We start from the raw sequence: 27,245 nt of genomic DNA on the forward strand, positions 1-27,245 counted from the left end.
TCGGCTCGACCTAATCTGGCAGGTCCAAAAAGCCGACCTCAGATGCCATTTTTGGTCCTCGTCGCTATATAGTCAGTGACCAATTTTCGTCGGATGAGTATTGTATTGGTGATGCCGCTACAACACCGATTTTGGTGTGCCATTGGCCGGAAGTATCCATTAGCTGTGCGCTAAGTACGAATTTGGTTCGTAGCCTAATACTAGGACTGCGCCAAGAAGTTTTGTACAGCTTCCCTTTATTCACTTCACTTATATTGCTATATTGTTGTAACACTTCCGCACGGAATGAAAGCACACTCAAGAGCAGGCACGATTAAGAGTTTAGTACCACGCGGTTTGAATTAGTGGCAGAAAGAGGGGGATTTACTCTACGTACTGATATGGTTTATCGTACGTAGACTCACCGATATTGAAGTAGTGAGTGTTGGCTGTACTATTGCAGCAGGAAGGCTAAGTGGGTCGTACGGCCTTTGTCGGAGTTGTTCTCGGCCTGATCATTATAAGGTCTGAGAGATAGGACTTGTAAATAGTTTTCTTTGTCATGTTTTTCACACTTTTGCACAGTTAGTAATTGGTTTTTGCAGCAGTGCATTCGGAAGACAACGAGAATGGCTCGTTGTCGCTAATTAATACTATTTTGGTTGTCGAACTCATCATTTCCATTCTTTACTTATTAATCAGTCCACGAACGAGCCTGCGAGCTCATCGTGTGGCCTATAACCAAAGGACAAGACAGTGGTCCTAGTTTAATATCTTTAATAAATACGTTATTATTTAAATATATACTTTTAAAGTGTTAAATAAAATAAACAAAACGGAATGACGGATATACTTTAGAAATCCGCTCATGAACGGGTAAAGGGTTATTTTTTATTACGTGCCGATTTAAATAAGTAGATATAAAGTTATTATCATGCGCTAAGACTATTTTGGCGTTTAATTCAGCATACGGTCCGCCATTTTCTGATCTTAAAACCTCTAGTTTTGGACATCGCTATGCCAAAAACCATCGTCTATATGTAATCTCACCAATATACTTCCAGTTGAGTAAATCGTTGGAAGTATATAACTTTAGCGTGACGTGTATGTATCACGTTAAGTATGACAGTAATGGCATCACTACATGCTACACCACGAAGGACATACTGCTAGTGTCGGGAGCACTGTGTCTTATCCAATAGAATGTGCTTCCCCGCTGGAAGATTCCTCCTCCATGAGCGTCAATCTTGTTGCCAGAAGTGTCATACCAGGTGGTCCCTGAAGTAATCCAAGATACCGCAGGTACCCCCGAGGCATCAAAGAGAATTATCAAGACTTTGGGAAGCATTTGAAGCGCGTATGTCACGGAAATGATAGATATGAAACAGATGCTGGTTTTGTGCGTCTGAAAATGACTATTGATCGAGCCACCGTTGTTTTTAAGTAAAATTTAAGTGATATCATGTTACTCGGCAATTATTTTCTACCAGACCCCGGATAAGTGATCGAGAATCGACATGATTCTCTGATTGGATATATCCTTGATCGTCACAAAGCCAACCTGAGGATGTGACCTTGGTGTTATTCCTCGAGCTCGGCAAGTCACGTTGAACCTTATTTGGGGACCCCCGACTCTCAAATCGTACAGAAATGACCGGAGTCTTTCAGGGCCGGAATCTTTTTGTGGTTAATTTCTACTATGTTTGAACCATGACAGGCATATCAGCATAATTTCGAGCTAGCGGTAAGTTGAAATAAGTTCTCAGGGGACTGAATTTGCGGGGAATCCGGAGCAGGGGTATTGGGCGTACCAGTTGGATGTTAGTGGGCTAGACAGCCAATTATCACGATTGCTCAACCTACTGGACAGCTATTATGGTGCACACTATAGCTACCCCGAGATATGCCCCGTGTTTTCCCAGTTGGGAAAGCTCCGCACCAAATTGAATTTGTCGCGGATGCTCAGTGTCCTTTCTCTCATGTAATCACTGTGCGCTGAGCAGCTCGGCCCATCTCATGACGAAGTTGTCTTCTCGACAGGTCTACGTGATAATCGTGGAGAGCACAACGCAACTCCTCGATTGAAAACAGTGTCCCTGAGATATGAGAAAGCAATCGATCTCATTTTAAGGCGACGTCCATGAATCCAGGGCATAAACTTGATCGTGTCAGCAACGCTACATCGTCACCTGGCCCCAACCGTGTCTTCCCGCGTTTTTTTTTTGTCTTTTCTTCCAGTAGATATGATTTTCAAAATATGCCTGAAGCCTCTAAATCCAATCACTACTAGACGAAATCGAAGCAGGGCTGCCTGGTCTCGTGGTATACCCCAATATCAGGAAGGTCGGTGCACAACAATTCAAACAAGTAGCGGTAAGATCGAAGATGTCTATGTCCTTAATTATTTGACATTAAAATTAACTAATGCTCTCTAGTGGGCTAATTGTGGCTCCACCAAGGCATCCAATATATGTACTCATATGAATAAGTTCCATGAAGGAGATCTCTTGTTACAAGATTTCAATATTCGCTTTGAAACTTGACCGGTTTGCAGTCGGACTCAATCAATCATGCATGCAAATTGCATTTAGGAAATCTCGATCAAAGCAGGGCCAGCGACAACAGTTTCATCAGACACACCCTCGTTGCATCCGGTGAGGACGGCATAAGTCTGACCCTTGAAGCCCTCGGGAATCTCGACAGAGAAGCCACCATCGACGGGAGTAGCTTCGACGAAAGTCGGGCCAGTGACGGCGATGAACGCGGCGTAGACCGGACCACCAGTGACGCTGTAGCCAGTGGTCAGAAGGGTGACGGTGCTGCCAGTCTCGATGGTGCCGGTGGTGCCTAGGGCCAGAGCCGGGAAGGCCTTGACGGGGAGGGCTGGGTTGCTCGAGGGACAGGACGTGATGAAGGGGCTCGCGAGCGAGTAGACCTCGTCGTATGTGAGAGGTGCGTCGAAGGGCTGGGGGAAGGGCGCCTTGTTGAGCTTGGAGCGCAGGTAGGCCGAGTGGCGCGCCTCGACGGTCAGGATCGAACCGGCGGCCGTCAGGTACGCCTTGGACATGATATCGGCGGCGGCGCCGAGGTAGGCAGAAACACCAACGCCCTCAAGGATAGAGGCGGTGGCCAGGAAGCTGGCCACGTCCGTGTAGCCGAAGTCGTATGTGCACTCAGCGACGGGGACGGCGCCGGCGGCTGTGTGAAGGATACTTGTTAGTGATACTGGCTCTTTATTGAAAGACTAGCGAAAGGGGAACAATGACATACCTGTCAGACCAGAGGTCAGGAAGTCAACGTGAGATTTCTCATCGCTGGCAACTTCCTTCAAGTTTGAGTAGAAAGTGGCGTCGAATCCAGCGGCAGCGAAGTCCGCTTCAGTGTACTTGGCCAAACCTTCACGGTAGAAGGTGTCCTCAAGGTGCTCCAAAGTCAAAGCATAGTTGAGGATATCGGCTAAAGAACAGAATGATTAGCGATGCGTGAGAAAGCATGCTGAAAGGAGTCACATACCATCAGTGATCTCAGCACGCTTCTCGACGGGAGCGGCAGAGACGAGGCCAGCACCGGCGACAACAAGAGCAGCTTTAGAGAAGTACATTTTGAATGATTGAGACGATCAAGGAAGGTTGTTGAGAATGCTGATATGTTTATTATGACACTGGAGCAATTGAAACTGATGGAAGCCATCTCCTCAAGCTTATATGTCAAGTCTCAGGTGGCGATCTGCTGCCCCAGGGAAGGCTTTTCACTCATTCCGTGCAGATCACTCTCTGATGTCAATCACGGTGCTGCAAGACACCAATTTTGTCAAAGTACACTACTGTGAAGTCAACACCGTCACATTCCAAATCCAACCGACCAACATGCCTCAAAAGGCGTCTCTGTGCAATCTCCCTGTGAGCGCCTCTGTAGTCGTGGGGAAAGTTAGCGCCCATCGAGCGCGCTAGTCACGCCCGGGACAGGAACCATCCGAAGACTTGAACTTAGTCAATTGACAGCTCGGATATGGCAGAAGCCGTGGGGTGGGATCTGTGCCTTGCGATAGTATCCGGTCTAGCATATATGCCTAAACCGGCAGTATAGAATGTCCATCATCTCTTATAATATCGGAAGTCGAGCAAGCCGATAACGTCCAACGTCATTAGTTTAGGTAACAATCCCCCATTGTCCGCACTATTACGGTATATGATGGTCGCGGCACTTATACTTCTGTCAAATACTAAGCTTATTTCGATTAGAGTTCTAAGTAGTGCATGCAATCTCGTCCATGAACCACGTGCACGCCAGTAAGAGCTAGCAACACTTCCCATGAGAGGAGATAGATCGGAGCTTGAGGGCTAGATGCATGCCGCCATCTCGGGTTGCGGAAAGTGCTTGGCCCCGAAGACTATCTCTACCCAAATTGACTATGACCATCACATTTCAGAAGCATTCTTACCTACTAGCGCGCTGGGTTTGTTTGCAGTCAGCTCGAAGCCTGTGAACAACGATAGCATTTCATCTCATACTTTTCTCTCTCACCTGATCTGTTCTGGTGTGTTATCCTTCTCAAACTTCTCCGTCTAATATCACTCGATAAAGAGTCATTACAATCGTTCCTGACGAAACGTGGTTTGTTCATCACTACTGTCGTTCTTTTAAACCCTGAGTTCACTATCGATCACCACCAACAGGATGAAGACCGTTCAGCTTGTCGCTGCGCTTAGCGGTATGTCCTGTTTTATCCAGAGTGACCTGGAATGACGAACGAGCCGTGCTAATTGCTTTCACAGCCCTTGCCGCTGGTGCTCACGCAAGTGCTAACACCAGCACCACCGTCGTCTGCAGTGCCTGCCCATCCCACGCGTCCACCCCAGATATCGTCACTCGATCCCCTGTGCCGACAGTTTCTTGCACGGCTGCTCCCCTGACCGTCATCAGCTCCACTGTCTCTTCCAGCAACGCCACTTCTCACGCTGGTACCGGGGCATGGTCGACGTCGACTGCGACCGGACCCAGCTCATCATCCACGTATGCCGCAGTCACAGCTGGCGGTGACCACATGATCGGAAGCTTCAGTGGTGCCTTGGGCCTGGCTGCGGTAATTGCATACTTGGCTTAGGAAATTAAGATGCTTGCTGTACTACGAATGTTGGAAATGGGCGTTTGATAATAGTAATAACAGTCGAGGGCCGGATTAGACCAGGAGAAGGAAGATGTGGGAAGACTTATCACAATTGGAACTGCCCACATGTTCGTTCCGCAGAGAATACATTTAGCAGAAGGTGGTTATTTAATAGTGTATAACTTTTGATTCTTCGTAGAAAGGTTGAAATATGTACTTCTTGGGTCGGTGGGACGATGAACATTCCTATTCAATCAGCTATCAGATAACAATAGACTTCTTACTCATCCTTGGTTGTAGTTGGTTACCCTATATGCTCTGAAACGTTGGTGTTGTCCTTAAAATATCTATCATAATCATGATGCTGGACTTTTGATTGTTGCTAAGACGCCAAAACGCTTCGCCCCATCAGTGCTGCATGACCCCATAGCCATAACATCGACTGATCGATATTCACGATGGCGTCTTGTTGCTGCCACTTCACTATAAACCGTGGATTAGGTTGCTCTGACCTATATCTGTGTAAACGGCGAAACCATTTCGTCGTCAGCTGCGAAAGAAAAGGAAATGGATGTCCAGACATGGCAAGGCGGTGTCATTGGTCAAACGGTTCTACCTCACCTTCAAAGGCTTAGCAGATGCACTCCCAGTTTCACGTAGAAATAGTACGGAGTGGAATGATATCAAGCCGGCCAGATAGGTTGATACCCAGTCGGGGTGTAGTCGAGGCCTTGAGTTTAACGTGTTGTTCATTGAAAGGAATTGGTGGACAATTTAAACATATTGGGCTGCAAATGATCCTTGCAGACAGTTGGCTCATTCTGGACACAATCGTTAACTCACAACAAAGTCGTTGAAATGAAATCAAGGGTCACTCTATGCACATAGAAAGATGGTGCTTGTTCTAAAACGTTTCATTCGTCTACGGATTACTTTATCCGACCTTTATCGTCATCGGCGTCAATGTAGAGTACATGCGTGGGTATGAGGCATTATGTGAAATATGCTGAACCGAGGAAACAATGATCCCAAACCAGAACTCCGTCGAACTTTTCAATTCCGAAATTGTGAGTCTGAAGACATTTAGTCAACCTCCTCCATGTTGCTGTCGCCAGCCTCGGCAGCAACTTCATCAGCAGTGGCGGGGGCCTCGGTGGCCTCAGCCTCAGCCTCCTCATCCAGGTTCAGGCCCAGAGAAACGAGCTTGTGGATACGCTCGGCGAAACCAGCAGGCTCCTCGATTGTGAAACCAGAGACCAGCAGGGAGGTCTCGAACAGAAGCTGGGTAATGGATTTGACAGTGCGGTCATTCTCACCGTCAGCGGCAACCTTCTTCTTAAGCTCCTTGATGATGGGAGACTTGGGAGAGATCTCAAAGGTCTTCTTTGAGCTCATGTACGAAGACATGGAGGTGTCACGGAGGGCCTGAGCCTTCATGATACGCTCCATGTTAGCAGACCAGCCGAACTGGCCGGTGCGGATAGCGCAAGGAGCGCCGGAGAGCTTGTGGCTGACAACAACCTTCTCAACCTTGTCGCCCAGGACGTTCTTGAGAGCCTTAGCGAGATCCTCGTACTCCTTCTCCTCCTCCTCGCGCTTCTTCTTCTCCTCCTCGGTCTCCTCAAGCTCGAAGTCCTTGGTGATGTCGACGAGCTTCTTGCCCTCAAACTCCTTGAGCTGAGTCATGGCGTACTCATCAATGGGGTCAACAAGGAAGAGAACCTCGAAGTTCTTGTCCTTGAGGGCGTCAAGGAAGGGCGACTTCTGGACGGCCTTGAGGGACTCTCCGGTGATGTAGTAGATGTTCTGCTGGTGCTCGGGCATGCGAGTAACGTAGTCAGTGAGCGAGGTCTGCTCATCACCAGACTTGGTGGAGCTGAAGCGCAGGAGCTTGGCGAGGATGCCACGGTTCTGGGAGTCCTCGTGGATACCGAGCTTCAGGTTCTTGGAGAAGGCGCTGTAGAACTTGTCGAACTGCTCCTTGTCCTCGGCGATCTCGTTGAAGAGCTCAAGAGCCTTCTTGACAATGTTCTTCTTGATCACCTTCATGATCTTGTTCTGCTGAAGGGTCTCACGAGACAGGTTGAGGGGAAGATCCTCAGAGTCAACAACACCCTTGACGAAGCTGAGCCACTCGGGGATGAGGTCAGTGGCATCGTCAGTGATGAAGACACGGCGGACGTAGAGCTTGATGTTGTTCTTGGTCTTCTTGGTCTCGAACAGGTCGAAGGGAGCGCGCTTGGGAACAAAGAGGATGGCACGGAACTCGAGCTGACCCTCAACGGAGAAGTGCTTGACACCGAGGTGGTCCTCCCAATCGTTGGAGAGGGACTTGTAGAAGGAAGCATACTCCTCCTGGGTGATATCTTGAGGGTTGCGGGTCCAGATGGGCTTCTGCTTGTTGAGCTCCTCCTCCTCGATGCTAGTCTCCTTGACCTTCTTGGTCTTCTTCTTCTTCTCCTTCTCCTCGTCCTCGTCGTCGACCTCCTCGACCTTGGGCTTCTTGTCATCATCAACCTCCTCGACGTCCTCGGCATCCTCATCAGGGACCTCCTTCTCGGTCTCCTTGGTGACGTGGAGGTAGATGGGGTAGGAGATGAACTCGGAGTGCTTCTTGATGACCTCCTTGATCTTGGCCTCGTTGAGGTACTCTGACTGCTCATCCTTCAGGTGAAGGATCATCTTGGAACCACGGCCAAGCTGCTCACCCTCGGTGTCAGCCTTGATGGTGAAGGTACCACCGGCGGATGATTGCCAGATGTACTGCTCGTCATCGTTGTGCTTGGAGATGACGGTGACCGAGTCGGCGACGAGGTATGCGGAGTAGAAACCGACACCGAATTGACCAATCATGGAGATGTCGGCACCAGCGGTCAGTGCCTCCATGAACTGCTTGGTACCGGATCGAGCGATCGTACCGAGGTTGTTGACAAGGTCCTGTAGATTTACGATTAGCATTCGTAGTTTTATGCAGGTCATGATGATGATCATGATGCTTGCGCAGAGCTACTTACAGCCTTGGTCATGCCAATACCGGTATCCCGGATGGTCAGCGTCTTGTTCTCCTTGTCGGGGATGATGTCGATGCGTAGATCCTTGCCCGAGTCGAGCTTGGAGGGGTCTGAGAGAGCCTCATATCTGATCTTGTCGAGGGCATCGGAGGCGTTGGACACCAATTCTCTCAGGAAGATCTCCTTGTTTGAGTAGACGGTGTTGATGATCAGCGAGAGCAGCTGAGAAATCTCAGCCTGGAACTCGAAAGTTTCGCCAGACATCTTGATGTGAATGTGGAAAGAATGGACTTCTAAGGGTTTAGATATTAGTGGGGTGTCGCTTGCAGAAAGAAGGCTGAAGATGATGAGTGATTGCAGGGTGATTGTGTGATGTGATGGTGTAAGACAAATAAATACAAAGGTGAATTGAATGTACGAATGCTGGGAAGCTTTGCAGAAATTTCAGCGCTTGCCAATAGAAGCGAGTAGAAACCCAGGGAATCCTGCGAAGCTTGTGGAAAGTGCCAGATGAATGGAGGAGCCACCAAACCAGAGCTTGTGAGCAGGAAGTTTGTGAGCCAGAGAAGTGATTTTGAACTGCGATTGGGTGATGTTGCTGGCGGTGAACATGGAAATCATGCAGTCACAGGTACGAGAAGTGGCGGTAGAACAAACATCAGCCCAATCGGTTATCTTGCCAGCAGCAGCAGACTTCCCTATTCGAAGAAATCGTAGAAATTTGCTGCCAAGTGCACCAGCCTTGATTCTAATGATCTCAATGAATAGACTTCGCTGCGCTGACTTCTTCGAGTGGCTGTCCTGTGTTGGGATTCCAACCACTACTTATGGCAACATACACAACAGGCGAGGCGAGGCTGACATGGCGGGGGGGTATTGGGGGGTAATGGGACTGTTGGCAACGGCTTCACTTACCTAGATGGGGTTTTATTGGAGACGAGAAAGGGTATCAAAGGGTTCTCTGCAATGAAAAGCAGACACTCGTAGAAGTAGAGGGGAGAATTGGGAATAATGGGAAGAGGACTGTTGATGCGGAGGGGAAAAGTTCAAGGCTTCGTCTTCTTGTAGGTGCAGCAACTGCTAAAAAAGGGCCCATTCCTTAGGCCGACACCCCTGTTCTCGCTATCTCCAAGCCTCAGAAAGAATTCGATGTGATTCCATCAGGCAGTCGCGACTCGGTATGCACGAGCCAGCACAGGAAAAGCTTAGCGCCGTCTCCAGTGGCTGCCCTTGATTCGCTACTTGCAGAGGCTGGTCTAGAGCCTGGCCTGTGCTTGTGCTTGCCCGGCAACAGATTCTATGCCGGTGCTGGGTCCAGCCGCTGGAACGATTGGCTCACAGCGACCCGGGTGCCTTGATGACCCTTGGTTTGTCGCCATGCTTCTCCAAAATTCCAGAATCAAACTGAAGAAAGGCTGAGCTGGAAAAGAAGCCTGAACCCGTTGCTGCAAGGCTCACTGCTGGGCTAAATCTGGTCGTTCAGGGCAATCCTATTTTCTATTTCCACATGTAGGGTTTCATTATATCAACCGTCAAGCCCGTTCATGCTTTCAATGAACGTCCAATTCTTTTACAACAGCATCTACAGAGTGAACAAGTCCATTTCTTGGCTCCAGCGCTTGTGGCGAGGCTGAAGTGGGATGGATGTCCATGTAATCCAACGTGGGGCTGGGCTTATCCTTATCGTAGTAGGTACCCTGTATGGATTTATGTGGAGAGGATCAATGACACCTTAACGCCACAGCCTTCAGATGGCACCAGCTGGCTGGCTCGTGCAACTATTCTCTATTGAAGCTTCAATTGCATGGCACCCAAGTTTATTTCATCACAGCACTCTAGACTAGTTTGACTAGTTGAACAAGGGGTGTTACCTCCTTCACAAGACTTGGCCAACGGAGACCTGGTTGAGACACTTATTCAGCGTTTTGAATCTAGATTTCTCTCAACTATTAGGGAGGTATTGCTTGATTCAAACCATTCGGCCAATGATAGTCATAACTCCCACGATAATCCGAGGTGTTGAATTTTCTGTTCAAGGCTTTTTGGAGGCCATACCCCTTGCCATGAACAACGAACATCTCTATTCATTAACGTCATTGCAATTTGATACTAACATTATACTCCTTTAATCGCATCTCATGCAAAAGTAGTTCTTCTTTGAGGAATGTAAGCCAGTCGGCAAACTCATCTGATAAAACACAATGCATGACTTTGAGAACATCACATCCTTTGTTCGCTACCACAATCCTTTGACTTTGACATCTTCACGACACCCCGTAGCTATGCCCACGAGTGACAAAGCTTCCTCTCTTTAACATTCCAAAATGCTGCTTAATGCTTGATAGCTCTAATGTGCTGGCTGCTAAGTTTCATGGTACCTTGCATTGTATTCCCATCACGTCTAGCGGACTAACTCAATCACTTACAATTACGAACTTGATGGATGAGGTAGCTGTCATTTCTGTTGCTTTACTGGTCGTGATGAGCTGTATTGAGATGCTGGTTCAAAGCATCTAATCATTATCTTTTATCTATTTCCGCATCACCACTGTCACCAGCATCCAGCTAGTGGTGCATTCCAAGCACCGATGCTTCTTACATCGACACGTGCACCATGCTATTGCCTGTCCCTGTCGCTTGTTGGATATTGAACAGTTGCAATTCACACTATTCGTGATTGCTCAATATCACGCTATGTAATAATATATATGAAGCGAGCCACTAACCCGCTTCATGGACTGAAACAACAAGCTAAAACAATTTAAATCTTCTCTAAAAAAAAACTACCACAATTTTGCTCGTTTAATTGAAGCCACGCTATACAGCATGTCGACCAGTAGCATTGACCAGAAGCAGTTCCAACAATCTGGTACGGCCCTTGTTGTTCACATTGAGCCGCCGAGAAAAGTAAAGAAGGGCCACAAAATGCGTACATTTGTTGTGAGCGTTGAGTCGCCTGTGACACAAGTCATCTTCACTGTGTATCTCGTCAACTCAACTGATGACCCTACCACGAATTATGCCAATCCATACGACACTTCGGTTTCATATACATCTGGATCAATGGCATTCAATGGTCGTCAGATGCCTAATACGAATCATCATTTTGCCGTCTTCGAAAACTTCATACCCAACGTTGGAGGAGAATATAGGATTTGGATTAACGTTATGGGGCTCTACGACGATGTATATCATACAATCAGCATGAGACACGTCCATGACAGTTGTATGGGTACCAGATTTCTCGGAGGCATACTCCAGTGGAAGGACATGCATCCAGTGAAGGTGAAGGTGCACGGTAAAGTAGCCAGTGTTCCGCTGTGTACGTAATGTAATTCCTAGATACGTGCCTCCCGCTAACATTGTCAGCACCGGAAGAAGAGGGACTGATTGCAAGGATCAGATCCCATTGAGCATACGATCTTGACAAATTATATTGATGTGCCTCAGCTCGAGCATTGTCATATTCGCCAGTTCCCGTTGGGGTTCTCTCAACTTTTATTGCCAATCGCTCTTTTCATTCCTATTTCGCGTTGATGGGAAGTTTGCTGCGGGTATCAGGGACTTTTGTGTCTGTTACGGGAGTCATGGTGCTTGATTGAGGAAGTGCCGGTTGATGACATTATTGTTACTCCTTGCATCGTCGGCTTCTGGCATTCTTTCAGTCGATACGGATACGGCAAATTTGCAAAACGGGGCCCGTTGGCCCGTTCCCTCGTTCATTTATAGCTTTAGTAAGAAATATCACTGTGATGGTTTCACCACTTCCCCAAATATTTACGAAGTAATCCCGTTGCTAGCTTTACCGCACTTTTTGGTACCATCCTTGGTTCCAGTCCAGGTTCCGCTGGATTTTGAGGCAATTCCTGATTTAGCATTTGGCGCGAAAAGCAAGGAGGTTAGTAGATTATCGAAGAATTCTTCAGTTGGTAAAATGGTGACGAACTTTTTGGGCTGTACATTCCTGTCCTTGCTCATATCTACCCCACACACTTTGTTCATACCACAATGTTGGGAATCAACATGGATTGATGAACCTTGTGGCAAAGTCTTAGTTTTTTCTATCGATCATATATACTCATTGGGTGTAACGCCTCATACCGTTTTGAGCTGTGGTCAATAGTAATCTTTGATTAATTATTATAAGTCTTCAAGTAGGACCTTCAGAACGCCGATGATTGTGTAGTGCATTCACTATCCCTCAAGCTATCATGTACGATATTAGCGCAGTTTGTGCTTCTACTTCAAATTATTCTCCATATTCAAGCAAATTCTCAACCCTATGCTTGGCAGAGATAGAACAACACAAAAGATTAGATCAGGTTGCTCAGCGCTAATGTTCATCAAGTACACAGCTAAAGAATTGGAACGATATTGAACATACAGCGGTTCTGCTATATAAGAAGCATGAATTAATGGTCTAAGCTTTAATTTCCACTCTTTATCTATAATTGCAATGCAAATACAGCTGGTAAATGGTGATTCCAACATATAAGTTTGACGTGCGTTAACGGTGATGTATTATGGTTATTGGAAACATGTCAGCATGACAATGTTTGAGAGAGTTAAGACGCAGTCACCGCTGGAATGGTCATGGAGCCTAACAACCAAATTGTAGACCAGGCTTCCTATAACCGCCGGTGCTTAGCGATTCGTCGAGACGAAAGACATCGTCACACTACAAGGCAGCAGCGTGTTGCAAAATTTCGCGACAGTGGGCAAAAGGATCATCACAATCGTTTCAGTCTACTGGTCATCGGCTTCACCGGCGGTGTGGAGATGATCTCTCTCCTGCGGAGAAAAAGGCAGAAATTCCATCTCGAAGTTCTTCACCGAGAAACAACTTGACCACGTCTACGACCGCCTCCGCCACTCATATCGCACAGAAACTACCGCCACTAAATCGCAACCCACCATAGACCCATCAGCAAACTTGCAGCTTGCTGCCGGTGAATGAACCGACAGCAGTGTTGCTCCACAGCGAGTAGTTTTAATGTAACAAAGTCTACTCTCGTGAGATGAGCATCGGATGATCCTTGCCTGTTATATATTGGCTTCCTTCAGCCTCAATGAAAATAATGTCATTATCCACCGAGTTGTCTCTTGCCTTGTCAAAGTGAAAGATCTCTCGCAATTTCCTTCATGCAGCTCCATTTGGGTTGTCTACGTTGGACCTGCCAACAATGAACACCGTTCTAGATAGGGGGCGGCTAGACACAGCCTCATAATTCATGTTACAGGAACGACGCTAGACTATCGTTCAGGAAAGGGTCGCTCCCAAATCAGCTTTACCTGTGAGGAAGCGACATTCGTCCTCAGTGGCAGGGGACTTGAATTGGTAACCAAACCCTACATCTTTGTCATACACAGAAGGACTTCTATTACGATTTGGCTTGCATTGGAAAGAACAACGCCGCGATCGCTTGTTCTGCTCGTCAACAAAACTCGTCTGAATATTCGCTCGTACTCCTCTATATGCAAGCGTTGCTCATCCTTGTCTGCAAGATTCAATTCGATAAATTGAGGATATGAATAGCCACACATCTTAACACGCTCTTCATTCTTCCATGATTAATTCGTTACGCAGAAATCGTACTCTGGAAATGCAGTGACTAACCATTTCATTGACATAAACAGGAGAGCTGCTTGAAAAAGTTACTCGAAATCATGACGAAGTTGATGTTAAAAGTGTTGGCGGCTGCTGTTCTGCTGGTATGTTAGATGCTTCATAACTTCTAATTGATCCCATGTAAACATACTGAGTTGCTTATGATGTAGCACACCAGCGCTGGATTATGTGCACCGGCCTAACATCTCTTCGAGCTACAACTGACAGATTACGTCTCAAGCTGCGGGTCAGAATGGATGCCTTGCGACGATGTATTGATTGCTGGCGGAAGCGAAACGCGTCTCGGTTTTGCTAGTGCTGTACAAACATTCTGCAATGCGGCTGACGGTCAGAAGGTCGGACCCGGAGACTACCTCTCTATGGCGACTGAGGTTTTCCACAACGGCGGCAAGGATCCCTCCACGTACGGTGTCATAGGCTATGCCTACTGTGAGTTATTAAATCTTTCTCAATCCGTGGTATGTAGTATTTCATTCAAGTGATGACACTTACATAGGTGAGATACACAACAAAATAGACCAGGATCATATCATTGAAAGTAAGTCTTTGCTAGAATATCTCTTCACAGCATGTTGAATGTCGCGCCTCTTTCTAACATTAATCACAAGACGCGAGCTGCCAAAGATACTTCGATGCACTTAGCGTAGACGGGGGCCGATGTTCTGGCGAAATACACAAGGACACCAAGGGTGGCACCTGGCAGATCGGTGACGACCGCATATCGTATCACGCTTTGGGAGAGAGGCTTCCGCCCGAGTTCGTCCCACTTAATCAGCTCATTCCCACCGTCGTACTCAGGCCTCAGAGCGTCAACAAGGGTTGTGGCGCACCTCTCAATCCGTGGCCTTTCGACTCGTATAGCACGGTCCACCCCCGCACCTTGTCATAGTCACAACGACTACGATCAGAGTATCCCTTTATTTGCTACCCTGAGCGCGGGATGCGCCTGTATCGAGGCCGACGCCTAGTGCTCTAACCACGACGCTGTTATCGGACATAGCTCGCCAAAGGCTGGCAGAACGTTGAAGGCTCAGCATATTGAGCCTTTAAGATCCGTTCTGGATCATAATAACCGAGGTTCACCAGGCAGCATAGGCGTCTATATAGCTTCGCCGGGTCAAAGTGTAGATCTTCTTGTCCATTTCAAGACTTAGGACACCAGCACTTTTGACGCCGTCGTCTCTGCCATCCAGCCACTACGCGACGCCGGGTATCTCAGCTATCTCAACGGCAGTCACTTCGTCCAGCGCCAGGTAACAGTGTCGTGTACTGGCAGCGCACCTTTCGATCGAATCGACACCGGTGATGGCGTACCCAAACGAGACATCTTTTATGATGCCAGGCTCGACGATTGGGATCCGAAGTACACTAGACTAGTGCCAACTCTAACTACGCTTCAGCGAGCTTCAAGAAGGCAATCGGCAACCCTGGAAACATCGACGATTTCACATAAGCCCAGAGAGCGAAGGTATCCCAGCAAGTTTTGATTGCTCACAAAGCTGGGATCAAGGTCCATTATTGTAAGTATTTGACCAGTTACAGGAGCGGGACTGTTATATGGGACTATTTCAGTTGTCATCAATTAGCTGACATGCTTACTTAGGGGATTTACCGGGTGACTCTCTATGGGAGCCTCTGACCGCACTCAGCGTTGATCGTCTCAATGCTGATGACATGCTGGCTACAGCTCGACTTCTGCGTGTATAGAAACGGATTGTCATCGAAGGGTTAGATACTGCAGCTGTTATACCAGCAGGCGCATGTAGTTATTATGCAGCCACATGGAATGAAAATAATCATGGATAATTACAGAAGAAGGCTATAGCTTTTCTTTGTTCGTGTGTATGTTATGTATCTACCTCTTGCAAATCGACAGTGCTACAGTCCTGGCCATAGCTAGGGCTGGCTACCTTTTTATGCAAGAATATTATAACGGCAAAAGCTGTGGTCCTATTAGACATTATCGGCCAAGCTGAAAGATATCAGGATCAATGCTGCCTATTCGCTCGGTTGCGGTGCGCTCCTAACGACACTAATGCCGGTAACAAATACCTCACGGGACGAAGGTCTCGCTTCTCATCCTCCGGTTTGACCTCGGCTGCATCTCTGGCTATAGCCGGAGCGACATCAGACCCGTAGTATCCCATGTGCTCAACAAGCATTTCATCCACGATTGCCAAACGCTGACCGTCGGAGAGGGCCTTCGTATCGTCGCCATTCTTACCACCTAACTTGTAAGAGAGTACAAAGTCGGACATGTTTAATTTACTGGTCGCCAGTTATTCCATCAGTTACACTGACTGCTTTCAGATTGCTGTCCCATCTTTTCCGTGTCATTCGAAAGTTTATGTACAGTTCTTGCTTTTATAGTCCAGGGTATTGGTCGATGGCCACGGTATCATATTGAGCTTTACATAATAAAAACACATAATACGAGGTTGCAGACCCATTACATGATGCGGAACTCCCTTAAATCGTCCGCGATGTCCCGTCGACCCTTGTAGTACTCACCATCCATTAGCCCAAGCACCCAGCACGGTCCAAGCAGAATGAAATAATCATCGACCTGCCTCAATAGCAAAGGGAACTCGCAGCCAGGAACGAGGCTTACGAGGTCGCCATACTGCGCTGCAGCGGGACCCCAACCGGCATAACCTTTAGCGGTCATAAAAAGGTTGAATTTCGCAAAATTTGAAACGAGCTCATCGTCGGAGCGCTTGTAGTAAATATCAGGTATGTTTTGTTGGTGGATTCTCAGATAGTCCTCGACGGTCGTGCTATCAACGGGCAAATCCGGTGCCCGAAACATGGATCCAAAGCCGACATCCCTGTAGAGCCTATCGGCGCTTTCGGGAAAATGATCGAAGCAATTTAGTATGTCCTTGATGGACATCCCAAGTCGGCAGCGGAGAGCATGCACGACTCGGTCGAGCACATCAAAGCCGGCGTCCATGGTAATCATGGCCATGGCAAGGCCGATACCATGCTCTTTTCCGGGTTCCACATCAAGGCATACGGCACGGAAGAATTCCACGACGGGCGACCCCCCAGGATTGTTTCTCGCGAAACCATGGATTATTTCTGTGAAGAACTTCACCATGTCGTTTGTTTCTTTAGAATGTGCTTCTATAGCACATATGGAATTGCCATCTATGCAAAGTACATTGCCATCAAACCGGGCATTGATGGAAAATTTTGTTGGCTGATTGGATTTAGGTCGGCGAGACTTTGGCCGAACTTGACTGCTGAGAGCGTCCCAATTGATCGCCCAAGATGGGAGGAAAAGGCGTTGGACTTCGGTCAAGTCGTCCAACGTGCCGGGTCCTGCTAATTCGAGGTAACTGAGTCCGCCCTGTCCTTGCAGGCAGCTCTTGGTAAATTCGGTGTAGACAAGTTCGACGGAGTGGGTATAATCCGGTATGAGGCAGAGCGGCAATAGCCCAAGAAGGCTGTACAGCTTGTCTCGGGGATCAGTGGATTTGAATTTGCCACCGGCTGTACGAAGTAGGTGGAAGAGCATAGGGTTTTGCTTCTGATCGACGGAGCTAGGTGAAGTCGAGAAGGTCCTCCTTAGTCCGGAGAAATGATGAACACAGTCTACAAAGTCATGCACCATGGAATGCCTCCATTCACCAATCACATCTTGCCATGGACCCAAGTCTAAGCCTCGGTCGCCCCTGGCACCGAATAAAAGACGAAAGTCTACCAGCCAGTCTGCAAGCTTGTATACGTCACCCATGGGTGACTGGCTCGGTCCACACCACAGGCGTACGGACTGAGAAAGGACAATCTCTTGTTGTATCCAAGAGCGCTGCCAATAGTCCCGCTGGAACAGCCTCAGGATCCCGTCCCAGATCCTGCTGTTCAGGAGAATGTGAGGCTCCCCTCCCCTCGGCGGGGTAGTCATGGCATGCGCAAGTCGAGGGTTCTTCTGGAACCACACCCTCAGGTCAGTTGTGAAATCCACTGTCTGCTCACTCCAGCTATCTTTCAGCGCTCGCGCAATTCGGCCAATATACTCAAGGCCGACTGCACTGTTCTGACCCTCGACACCAAGCCATGCGATGGTGGCCGTTGCGGAGCTGTAAATCCTGCCCATGGCTGCGACTTGAAACGACTTCTCCTTCTCGTCTTCCTGATTGATGCAAAGCGCGTCGACCCACAGGTATCTACTCAAATTCTCTGTTTTATTATCCCTTGCGTGATTCTGAATCCAATGCCAAAAAAATGCGGCCAAATTTGGACTGACGTGTTTGCACACCCCATTGACTGTGATCTCGACAGACGACTCTGCATTCCCCCAAGTATAAGAAAGAGCCGTGTAGTCAGGCATAGATGTATCGAAACAGAACGTATCCAAGCGACATACGATTGTCGTTTCTCCATCGTCAACCTCTCCGGCTTCCACTGTGAGTAGCCTGATGTGTAACGGTTCGGATTCAAGCCGCCTGGAGTATAGGACCGTTCCGTCCATAACCATTGCCGCCAGAGCTTGCGAGCAAGGGGGCGGCAGGATGTGAGGAATATCCATGTTACAGATTGTGCGATATTATCCCTATGCGAGAGTCAATGTTGGTGCATACTGCGAACGTCGCTAGAAAATACATGGCTCGGGTTGCTCATCCGCGGTGTCTATCTCACAGCACTGCCCCACCGACCCCCGGCCAAGAGCCTCCTACCACAGCCACAACATCTCCTAGATTCGGTTGAGCTAGGCAGCTTCGCAGTTCAATCACATAATTATTTCTAATCAATGGTATCTTTGTGAGACATCCCAAGGTCCGGAATATTTCCTCTCAATTGCGAAATTATCAGACTTGGGTATACATTGTTTTAGCAGTACGCCGCTCGACTCCTATGCCACTAGCCTTATTGCCAAATCCATTACAAACTCCGTTGCGGCCTTCCAAGCCGCTCCATTTGATACACTCCATGATGGAAGCAACTATCTGCCCCATGTGCTTATCATATTTCGCCTGTCATTCTTCGTATTTGACAGTCACCGCTGCTCTGGCTCGTAGCAACCTCCGGCAATCACTAGGTTCATCCGTGTGAACATGACCTTATGAACCGGTGTTCGCTTGGTCGGGAAGCAGCTGATTTGGTCGGGGGTAATCATAACCTCTTTACCCTTCTTCTTGCCCATGCCAGTGCTGCCAGCGCCGCTTGCTGTCCCCTGTGCGGTGCTTGCTGCCGTCTTGCCGTCGGTTGCTGCTCCGCTACCGCCCACCACAATTGCGCCATCACCGCCATCAGCTTGAGCTGCAGTGCGTGCGCCCTCAGCTGGCATCTCCACGTCCCAGACACGGACAGTCAGGTCTGCGCCTCCAGATACCAGTGTGTTACTCTCCACGTTGAAGTCGACCGACCAGATGCCATTGCGGCCGTGTCCTCGCATGCGTTTGATACGCTCTCCTTTGGCAATGTCCCAGATAAAGATGTTACCGCCAGAGTCGGCCGATGCCAAGATCTTGCCGTTCGGTGAAGCCTCCATCGCTGAGATGTAGTCGGTATGACCTGTGAAGATACGAACACAGTTACCTGTTGAGACCGACCACATTCGAATGGTCTTGTCAGCCTCATCAGAGGCAGAGAACACGTAAGCGCCGTTGGGGTGCCAGCAGAGAGCAGATATCGGAGTGTCGTGGCCAACCATGAGACGGACATACGATGCACGGTCTTGCGACCAGACGCGAACAGTCTTATCCCAACCACCTGTTGCGAAGTAGTGACCAAAAGGTCCCCATGCCAGCTTCATGATTGGACCGGAATGACCCTTGTAGACGCAAAGGCAGGTCCATGTCTCCAAGGACCATAACCGAACTTGTCCATCGTACGAGCATGAGATGAGAAGCTTGGCATCTGTATCGACCTTGGGGCCATCATCGTAGATGTTGCGGTCGATGTTCCTGACGGCATCGGAAAATGCAACTGTGTAGACAGGTCCAGAGTGGCCGATCAGCTTGCGATTGTTGATCTTGAGGTCTTGCTCGTTTGGTAATTGTGACTTGAGGGGCGATCCGTCGAGCGTCCATACGCGGATGTAAGACTCTGTAGTGCCAACGGCAACGAGCTTCTGGTCTTTGGAGAAGTCCATACATGAATAGCTGATGACCAGATTAGTAAGAAGAATAAGCCTGCCATGTGCAAAACAACCCACCTTCCAAGACTGTTGTGGAATGTATACATGCAGACAGACACTGCTGGTCCCACGCCGCCCGTTCGGCCCTCGATCTTGAAGCGATCCCTGTTCTCGCGAACCTTTTGCATCTCCATGACGATATCTCTGGCTCTAGATGGTGGGTAGGGAATGTCGGTGCGTTGTGGCGAGTCTCCTGCTTCTTTTTTGATGGAATGAATAAGATTGAATTCGTCAACAAGCGATCGTGCACCGTCTCGAGGTGGATTGATCTTGTCTTCGTCCTCCAACTCGGCTAGAATGTCTCCGCGTAGCTCAGGCTCTAGAGGGAGAGGGCCGAGCTTGAGAGCTGCATTATTTCCGTTGTCGAGGATCTCCTTGTTGAGGGTTACGGCACCTGTTGCCGGGATGCCAGGGATACCTTCTTGGGCGTCAACGTCGTCAATATCTAGATTGCGTGCGCGGCGGTAGATGGCTTCGAAGCTAAATGGCTCAATAGGACCCCGCTCGATAGACTCGACCTCACAGAACGAAGCGAGGATATAGCTGACAATGCTACCACATTCTTCGGCTGCACGCTCCAGGAAGTTGAAGAGATTGCCGGATGCGAACTTGTTCAGCGGAATGCGATACTTGTTCTTCAGATACAGGCGAGCGACTGCGTTTTCCTCAAGCTGTTTAGGGGTTTTAACAAGCTTCAGTTGGTTGACTTCATCTGCGCGAACCGTCTCAAATCGCTCTTTATACTGCAGCATGAAAGATTCGGCGCGCAGCTTGTACTCAAACTTGACCAAATCAAGAAATGAATAGACGAAGACTGGCCACAAGACCTTGCTCAGCTCGAACTAGAAGCGTGTCAGCTGGAAATCTTTGGTAATGAAGGAAAGGAAAGGGTTCACCTTGTAGAGATCGAGAGAGTTATCCACCCATTTCAGGAGGTGCTCAAAAGCAGCCACATATTTGTCAGGCTTTAACCGTTTGCTTTCCTCTTCTTCTGCTTTGGTGTTGCCGCCCTGGATCTCTTTGCGGAAAGCTTCCTCAGTACGAGTGTAGCCTCGTTTTATGAGGTAGTCCGTGACCTAGGGAAGAATCAGTCTTGTCGTTCTTGCGGATAATCAGGCAAAGTCACAGAATCTATCCATTTTGGGGTATTCAAGCCGCTGTCAGGAGTTTGTGGGTTGAGACTTAAAGGCGCTTGCCTAGCGGGAGGAGGCATTGCGACTGAGCGAAATCAAGAGTCCACAAATTGTTCACAATTGCTAAAAAGAAGGAAGTGTGCTTGTTGATGAGGGATCTGAACAGGAGTCGCTGAAGAGAAGGGTTGAGGGGGGCAAACAGAGAACCATCGCACAATTATCCTAACCACCGTTTGTCCTCAACAAACGACTGACTGCAACTGGGCACATTAAGACATTGACAGGCGCAGGCCGTCTCGTCTTCAACATTGTCGTAGCCACTTGCTTCAGGCCATAACAAGGCCTCAGCACGATATCTATGATATCTATACACCCGCTTCCACAGATACAGTGCTATAAGCAGGATGATTATACGGGTGATAATACACCTACTGCAGCGTATATACGGCCCTGAAGAGGATAGCATAGAGGATAAGATGGGTCCTTCGCGTTGCACTGGGACATCTGTGGCGAACAGAGGAAGACCAGGATATGTGTAATCGCGGAACGCGCGACTTGCCAAACTCATGCCGTGAGTGTTTAGGCGATGATTGGCTTATGAGATGTGCTACGACAGGTAGAAGACTCCATGGTACCCATACAGCTGACATGGAGAGTAGAGCAACGTATGCCCAAGTACATTTGGCGGCCGAAACTTGAGGCGTAACAAGTGAAGCGAAGATGAATGGTGATGCAGACAGACTACCGCAGCTTTACGGCCACATGATCAAAGGAAAACTTGATTGAGTACAACTGACATAACGGTGGTACTTACGATTTGATTCAAGTTCTGGTTGTTTGGTGGTGCAACCGTCGTGGTTGCTGTAGTCGCAGGTGCAGCCCCTGGCGTTGGTGGTGGAGCAGGAGTGAATGTACTGCCCGTCTGGCCAGCGCCTGCATTGGGTGCACCGGGGTTTGACATGTTTCTTTGCAGACCTGGAGATGATCGAGCGAGTGAATGCTTCGATTTGGTGACTGAGTGAGTTGGCGTCCAGTGCTGTGCTTGTCCACCTCTCCTTCTCCTGCCTAGCTCACTCAAATGCGCGTCGCGTTAAGCTGCATAGGTCACGCTAGGCTGGGCAACCGAGGCCCCTCTGGTACAACAAAGAGGTCGTATGGATACAACTAGAGGCGCCGAGTGAGAGAGTGATCTTTGGTTGATGAAATGATCGCTGGGTGCTGTTCTCTCTGATGAAGCGTGATGCGTTACTGGGTGTTTCGTCAACGGATGAGATGAGGCTCAAAACTGTGGATGCAGCTGTGGCAGGAACAGCTAGTCTATAAGAAGGTTAGTGTGCTTTACGAGGATGAGGAGCTTTTGCCTCAGGCCTCAGGGTGCCTGGGGGAAAACAGAAGCTGGGGGAAAACTTGGCAGTGCACAGGCCATTGACAGGTCTCACCTTGGCGGGGCATTACAGCACAACCACTCGCTATGGCACTATGTTCATAGTACTCTTAAGGTTTAGTATGGAGGCTTTCAAGCTCTTGTGGCTTCCCGTAGTCTAATAACATTCCTTGCTGTCGCATCCCAAAGGTCATGACATGCTGCCGCGACTTGCTGATTATGAGCCAATGTTGAGTTCCTGATGGCGCTGATACCTACACGATTGCATCACCCTCCTTTCCCATTGCTTCTTTGAAAAAGTCTCTATTCACAATGGCAGCTCAAAGCAACTCTGAGGATGCCTCCTTTGTACCCTTCACTACGGCAGAGCGCATCCAGCAATTGGGTGAGATTGACGAAGTATGGGTTACAATTAACCGGGCACCGAGAGAGATGGGGGCTAATCTCAGGTAACAGAGTATCGTCAGCCTCCTCCGAACCGTTGGTGCTGCCATTCAAAGTCTCAACAAGTCAGATACCAGCGATGAGGATGTATCCATGAATGCTGGCGGTGATGCCGACTCAGACGATGACGACGACGAGCCAGGTAAGGACACGGCTTTCAAACACCACACGAACGACTTCTTGCGAACACTGCGCTCTGTCAACGTGCGACTGAAGCGACAGATATGGGGGTTGGAGGAAGCTGGCATCATCAGGTCTAGCGATGCGCCAGCAGGCGACACAGCGGGTGACCATGGCAACAAGACTTTAGAACCAGACGGCAATGGCAAGATTGGCGGCATGGATGTGGGCTGGCTGAACAGCAGAAGCAACAAGGTGGAGAGAGACATGGAATCCGAGCTCTGGGACCAGGCTGAGGCGTTCTTAAAAGACGTGATCAAGAAGGCCGAATTAGCCGTCCCCGAAGCAGACGACAAGATGACTTGGTAAGGTCTTCTCCAGATAGCATTCCCAGGCGTTCCGGCGTTGGGCCAGGCTTGGCGTTGCGATACCCCCGGATAGAGGACGGGCGTTGATAGTGCCTATGAAAGAGCACTGCTCTGGTGGACTTGAAATTGAAACCGGTCGTCGGCGAGAAGCCTGATACAAGTGTCTGGTTCGAAAACGCCTATTTTACTATGGAGGCCGTCAACGCAACGTATGAAGTATGTCGGATTTACACACGAAAGCCTCCTTGCGCAGAAGCAGTACTACAAGAGCAAACAGGTCAAATTGTTCAAGGCTTTAGTAAGATCATGCCAGACTTGATGAAGACGATGAATGAATGAATGCAGTTACACCCCGGTTGTGAGGATATATTGCCAAGCTAAGTTACATTGCAAAACACGCCTGCACAGGCAGTCATGAAAAAGCTCACCTAGGCATGTATCGCCCAGTCCCGAGGTTGTGGTATATGAGTGAGGTATGAGGTATGAGGTATCCGCTGCGCATCGCAAACGTAATTGGCCCGTGCTTCTTTCCCTCCTCCAACACAACCGCTGCCGATTCGCTTCGCATAGCACAGCTTACTTTGTACATACCGGTACAGTAGTAGCCTTGTTGTAGCCTACCTGCAGTTGGTGCTCTCAGCGACGACAAGTCCAACCTCTCACCACTCGACCCAACGCTGGCAAAGATGGATTTCGGGGAGAGTGACTCTCCTTGGGGCGATGTACCGTCGCAATCGTCAAAGCCTCCATCCATAAACCAGCCGTCACAAGAAGCCGAGTCGTCGCAGCCGTCGCAACAGCAGCCCTCCGTCAAGTCGCCCACCGCCCGTGGCCCACGAAAGCCTATCCGCCGACTTCAGGCGCAACCGACAACCATACAATCCGACGATCCCCTGGGTCCTCTGGGTCCGCTTGGCGACAACAATGCCGCGCCTGCTGTCGATTCGCAGCCTGACGAGCCCCCGGCCCCTCCCCAGAAGGAGCAGCTGCCCATTCGCACCACACTGCCTCAGTCCCACGCCCCAACCGGCCTGCGGAAGCCCGGCCCAAGAGATCCTCACCAGATCGACGAGGACGACGATGACGACGATGACAGACCACTAGGTCCGAGGGCCCCTCCTCCTGTCCAGGTCGCTCAGCCCAGCCAGATCCGCAGCAGTACGCAGCCCGGCGTCAGTGTCGAGCAGGCAGCCAAGCCTACCTTCCAGATCACAGTCGGTGACCCCGTCAAGGTTGGCGACCTGACTAGCTCCCATATCGTCTACGCGGTCAGGACAAGAACCACCTCCAAGGGGTACAGGCAGCCAGAGTTCGAGGTCAAGAGGAGATACCGTGATTTCCTATGGCTCTACACTACCATGCATGGCAACAACCCGGGTGTTGTGGTGCCGCCGCCTCCGGAGAAACAGGCTCTCAACCGCTTTGAGACCAACTTTGTCGAGTCGCGTCGGCAAGCACTGGAGAAGATGTGCAACAAGATTGCCGCCCACCCCACACTACAACATGACCCCGATCTAAAGCTCTTCCTTGAGAGCGAGTCTTTCAACGTTGACATCAAGCACAAGGAGCGTCGGGAGCCAATTCCAGGTGAAAGCAAAGGTGTTTTCGGATCATTCGGTATTGGGGTCGGAAGCAGTAACAAATTCGTGGAACAGGATGACGTGAGTCCCCCTGACCTTGCTATCAGGTATTATCCCAGCAACTGACAAGACTAGTGGTTCCATGATCGCAGAGTCTACCTGGATGCCCTCGAGAACCAACTCAAGGCACTACTTAAGGCTATGGATACCATGGTCAACCAGCGCAAAGCCATGGCCGAAGCTGCTGGCGACTTCTCTGCCTCGCTACATGCATTGTCTACTGTAGAGCTGAGCCATACCCTATCGGGCCCTCTCGACGCCTTGTCGGAACTCCAGATTACCATAAGAGATGTCTATGACCGACAAGCTCAACAAGACGTGCTGACCTTTGGTATCGTCATTGACGAGTATATCCGTCTAATCGGCAGTGTGAAGAAGGCATTCGACCAGAGGCAAAAGGCGTTCCACAGCTGGCACAGCGCCGAGTCTGACATGCAAAAGAAGAAGACGAGCCAGGACAAGCTTCTTAGACAAGGCAAGTCTCAACAGGATCGCCTGAATCAGGTCAGCGCGGAAGTAGCCGATGCTGAACGCAAGGTCCATCAGGCCAGGCTTCTGTTCGAGGACATGGGTCGGTTGATGCGAGCCGAGCTTGACAGATTCGAGCGGGAGAAGGTTGAGGATTTCAAGAGCGCCGTCGAGACATTCTTGGAGAGTTCTGTGGAAGCGCAGAAAGAGGTGAGTGACATTTCCAACGTGGATTTGAAGAGCATGCTGACTACTGAACAGTTGATTGAGAAGTGGGAGACTTTCCTTATGCAATTGGATGCCGAAGATGACGAGGCAGTCTTCTACCGACCTCCTGTCGTTGACTCATCCGGCGACAAGAGACCTACTGGAGACACAGCTGTTGACAGGGCCAGGGCGCGGATAGATGAAGACTCTGACTAGTCGCACAGGGATGACTATCCATATCCGTGGCCCGCAATCGAACGGCACCATCGATTTGAGAGTAGCTGGGCTCGATCCTCGCAGCCGGGCGCCTCGCAGGGCTTAGAAGATGCTTTCAACCGCTGATGATAGGTGTATAGTTTGCTGAGACATAATCATTGTGTCCATTTGTGTATGCTTGGACAGGCTATACCCAGTAGCGTTACAGAACTTAAAAATAATGTTAAGCCTCTTACATGTCGACCAACGTTGATATCTTATGAGTGATATTTATATGCAGACAATGTGGTACATATGGTACAGTGTTGTAAACACGGCTTTCCTAGGAGCCTTCCAGCAATAATAATGCTTGATACGTCGTCCCTTTACCTTGTTCACGTCCACGCCGAGGAAGAGCCAACCCTCCACCATCATCACCATCTTCTTCTTTTTCCTCTTCTTCTTCCGTCAAAATTCAGGGGTGTTCCTGTTTTCGAAATCCATCGTCCCACCGTCTGATCTCGGCCCAGGCGGTGCTGAGTATCCTTTACCCGTCCCCCCAACAAAACACCTTATTTCTTGCCCGGGAACACCTTGGACTTCTCCTCGGCGACAGGCACCGCATGCCTGGCAATCAGATCATCGAGCGAGAAATCGTCCTCGTCCTCCTGCTCTGCCGCCTCCCTAGCCGACTTGCCAGCGGCAGCCCCCTCCCCTCCTTCCGCGGAAGAGGCAGAGTCGTCCTCCTCCGAGGCCACGGCAGGGGCGTCCCAGGTGCGGCCGAACCTCTCGCGGAAGGCGGCCAGCTTGCCCGCCTCGTCGACCTCGACGTTCTTGAGGCCCCGCTCCGACGGGTTCCACAGCAGGTGGTTCCGCGTGTCCTTGGTGGACTTGTACAGCGCGTACGGGCTCGTCGTCCGCATCGTGTACGTCGATCCGTCCGAGAGCTGCACCAGCTGCGTGAACAAGTAGGGCCGTTTGTGCCGGCGGATCAGGTTCGCGTTGCGGGTCTGCTGCTGGGTCTGGGCCGAGAGGAAGGAAGGGGCGAGGGACGTCCGCGATACCGACGAGGTCGTGGTGCTGGTCTGCGGCGTCAGGGAGGTTATGGAGAGGACGCAGGTCGGGCGTCGCGGGACGCGGAGGGTCGCCATTCTGGAGGTTTGCTGGTTGGGGTGTTTGAATTGTCCGGGCGCGGGATGATGTGTTCGTATCGCTGAGTTTTTTATGAGGCCACGGACCTTGCTGGAGTAGTGGACAGCGATTAAGCTGGGCTGGACTGGGCTGGGTTGGGTTGAGAGGGTGGCTGCTGTTGCGATTGCGCTGGGCCCTGTGCTTGTCTCTCTCTCCTTGGGGTTGACGATTGACGATGCGCCGACAAGGTGCTAGAAAAATGTTAATGCGCGGGCCGGGATCAGGTT

At 49.7% G+C, this 27,245-nt stretch overlaps 10 protein-coding genes across 10 annotated transcripts; 5 read left to right on the forward strand and 5 right to left on the reverse strand.

The window, feature by feature from the left end:
- Positions 1-2,566: 2,566 nt before the first annotated feature.
- BKA67DRAFT_637922 (ferritin-like domain-containing protein) lies at positions 2,567-3,868 on the reverse strand (the record flags this gene model as incomplete). Its single annotated transcript, XM_046105705.1, has 3 exons — positions 3,493-3,868; positions 3,250-3,435; positions 2,567-3,177 (listed from the first exon to the last, which is right to left on the reverse strand). The coding sequence occupies exons 1-3, from the start codon at positions 3,578-3,580 to the stop codon at positions 2,567-2,569; spliced, it is 885 nt and encodes a 294-aa protein (XP_045956647.1). The 5' UTR covers positions 3,581-3,868.
- Positions 3,869-4,656: 788 nt separating this feature from the next.
- On the forward strand, positions 4,657-5,083 carry BKA67DRAFT_538185 (uncharacterized protein; the record flags this gene model as incomplete). Its single annotated transcript, XM_046100441.1, has 2 exons — positions 4,657-4,690; positions 4,755-5,083. 2 exons carry the CDS (start codon positions 4,657-4,659, stop codon positions 5,081-5,083), a joined length of 363 nt encoding a protein of 120 aa, XP_045956648.1.
- A 1,086-nt stretch (positions 5,084-6,169) lies between these two features.
- On the reverse strand, positions 6,170-8,361 carry BKA67DRAFT_520242 (heat shock protein 90; the record flags this gene model as incomplete). Its single annotated transcript, XM_046098162.1, has 2 exons — positions 6,170-8,023; positions 8,101-8,361. The coding sequence occupies 2 exons, from the start codon at positions 8,359-8,361 to the stop codon at positions 6,170-6,172; spliced, it is 2,115 nt and encodes a 704-aa protein (XP_045956649.1).
- Positions 8,362-10,923: 2,562 nt separating this feature from the next.
- BKA67DRAFT_661114 (uncharacterized protein) lies at positions 10,924-11,510 on the forward strand (the record flags this gene model as incomplete). The annotated part of the gene is made up of 2 exons (XM_046107760.1): positions 10,924-11,419; positions 11,467-11,510. The coding sequence occupies 2 exons, from the start codon at positions 10,924-10,926 to the stop codon at positions 11,508-11,510; spliced, it is 540 nt and encodes a 179-aa protein (XP_045956650.1).
- A 2,254-nt stretch (positions 11,511-13,764) lies between these two features.
- BKA67DRAFT_637924 (uncharacterized protein) lies at positions 13,765-15,539 on the forward strand (the record flags this gene model as incomplete). Its single annotated transcript, XM_046105706.1, has 8 exons — positions 13,765-13,809; positions 13,921-14,155; positions 14,335-14,581; positions 14,616-14,693; positions 14,727-14,862; positions 14,920-15,102; positions 15,186-15,246; positions 15,330-15,539. 8 exons carry the CDS (start codon positions 13,765-13,767, stop codon positions 15,431-15,433), a joined length of 1,089 nt encoding a protein of 362 aa, XP_045956651.1. The 3' UTR covers positions 15,434-15,539.
- A 168-nt stretch (positions 15,540-15,707) lies between these two features.
- Positions 15,708-18,379, reverse strand: BKA67DRAFT_573705 (heterokaryon incompatibility protein-domain-containing protein). The gene has a single exon (XM_046103373.1). It carries the CDS (start codon positions 18,255-18,257, stop codon positions 16,176-16,178), a length of 2,082 nt encoding a protein of 693 aa, XP_045956652.1. The 5' UTR covers positions 18,258-18,379; the 3' UTR covers positions 15,708-16,175.
- Positions 18,380-18,506: 127 nt separating this feature from the next.
- BKA67DRAFT_573707 (WD40-repeat-containing domain protein) lies at positions 18,507-22,256 on the reverse strand. Its single transcript, XM_046103374.1, has 4 exons — positions 21,816-22,256; positions 20,765-20,944; positions 19,887-20,710; positions 18,507-19,833 (listed from the first exon to the last, which is right to left on the reverse strand). Exons 1-4 carry the CDS (start codon positions 21,960-21,962, stop codon positions 18,726-18,728), a joined length of 2,259 nt encoding a protein of 752 aa, XP_045956653.1. The 5' UTR covers positions 21,963-22,256; the 3' UTR covers positions 18,507-18,725.
- Positions 22,257-22,697: 441 nt separating this feature from the next.
- BKA67DRAFT_661119 (mediator complex, subunit Med11) lies at positions 22,698-23,318 on the forward strand (the record flags this gene model as incomplete). Its single annotated transcript, XM_046107761.1, has 2 exons — positions 22,698-22,784; positions 22,842-23,318. 2 exons carry the CDS (start codon positions 22,698-22,700, stop codon positions 23,316-23,318), a joined length of 564 nt encoding a protein of 187 aa, XP_045956654.1.
- A 514-nt stretch (positions 23,319-23,832) lies between these two features.
- On the forward strand, positions 23,833-26,090 carry BKA67DRAFT_573711 (Vps5 C terminal like-domain-containing protein). The gene is made up of 3 exons (XM_046103375.1): positions 23,833-24,978; positions 25,033-25,635; positions 25,687-26,090. Exons 1-3 carry the CDS (start codon positions 24,004-24,006, stop codon positions 25,846-25,848), a joined length of 1,740 nt encoding a protein of 579 aa, XP_045956655.1. The 5' UTR covers positions 23,833-24,003; the 3' UTR covers positions 25,849-26,090.
- Positions 26,091-26,399: 309 nt separating this feature from the next.
- On the reverse strand, positions 26,400-26,978 carry BKA67DRAFT_538192 (uncharacterized protein; the record flags this gene model as incomplete). Its single annotated transcript, XM_046100442.1, has 1 exon — positions 26,400-26,978. One exon carries the CDS (start codon positions 26,976-26,978, stop codon positions 26,400-26,402), a length of 579 nt encoding a protein of 192 aa, XP_045956656.1.
- Between the last annotated feature and the right edge of the window lie 267 nt (positions 26,979-27,245).

This window comes from Truncatella angustata (assembly GCF_020726525.1).
Source record: "Truncatella angustata strain MPI-SDFR-AT-0073 chromosome Unknown BKA67scaffold_6, whole genome shotgun sequence".
NCBI classification, from domain to species: domain Eukaryota; kingdom Fungi; phylum Ascomycota; class Sordariomycetes; order Amphisphaeriales; family Sporocadaceae; genus Truncatella; species Truncatella angustata.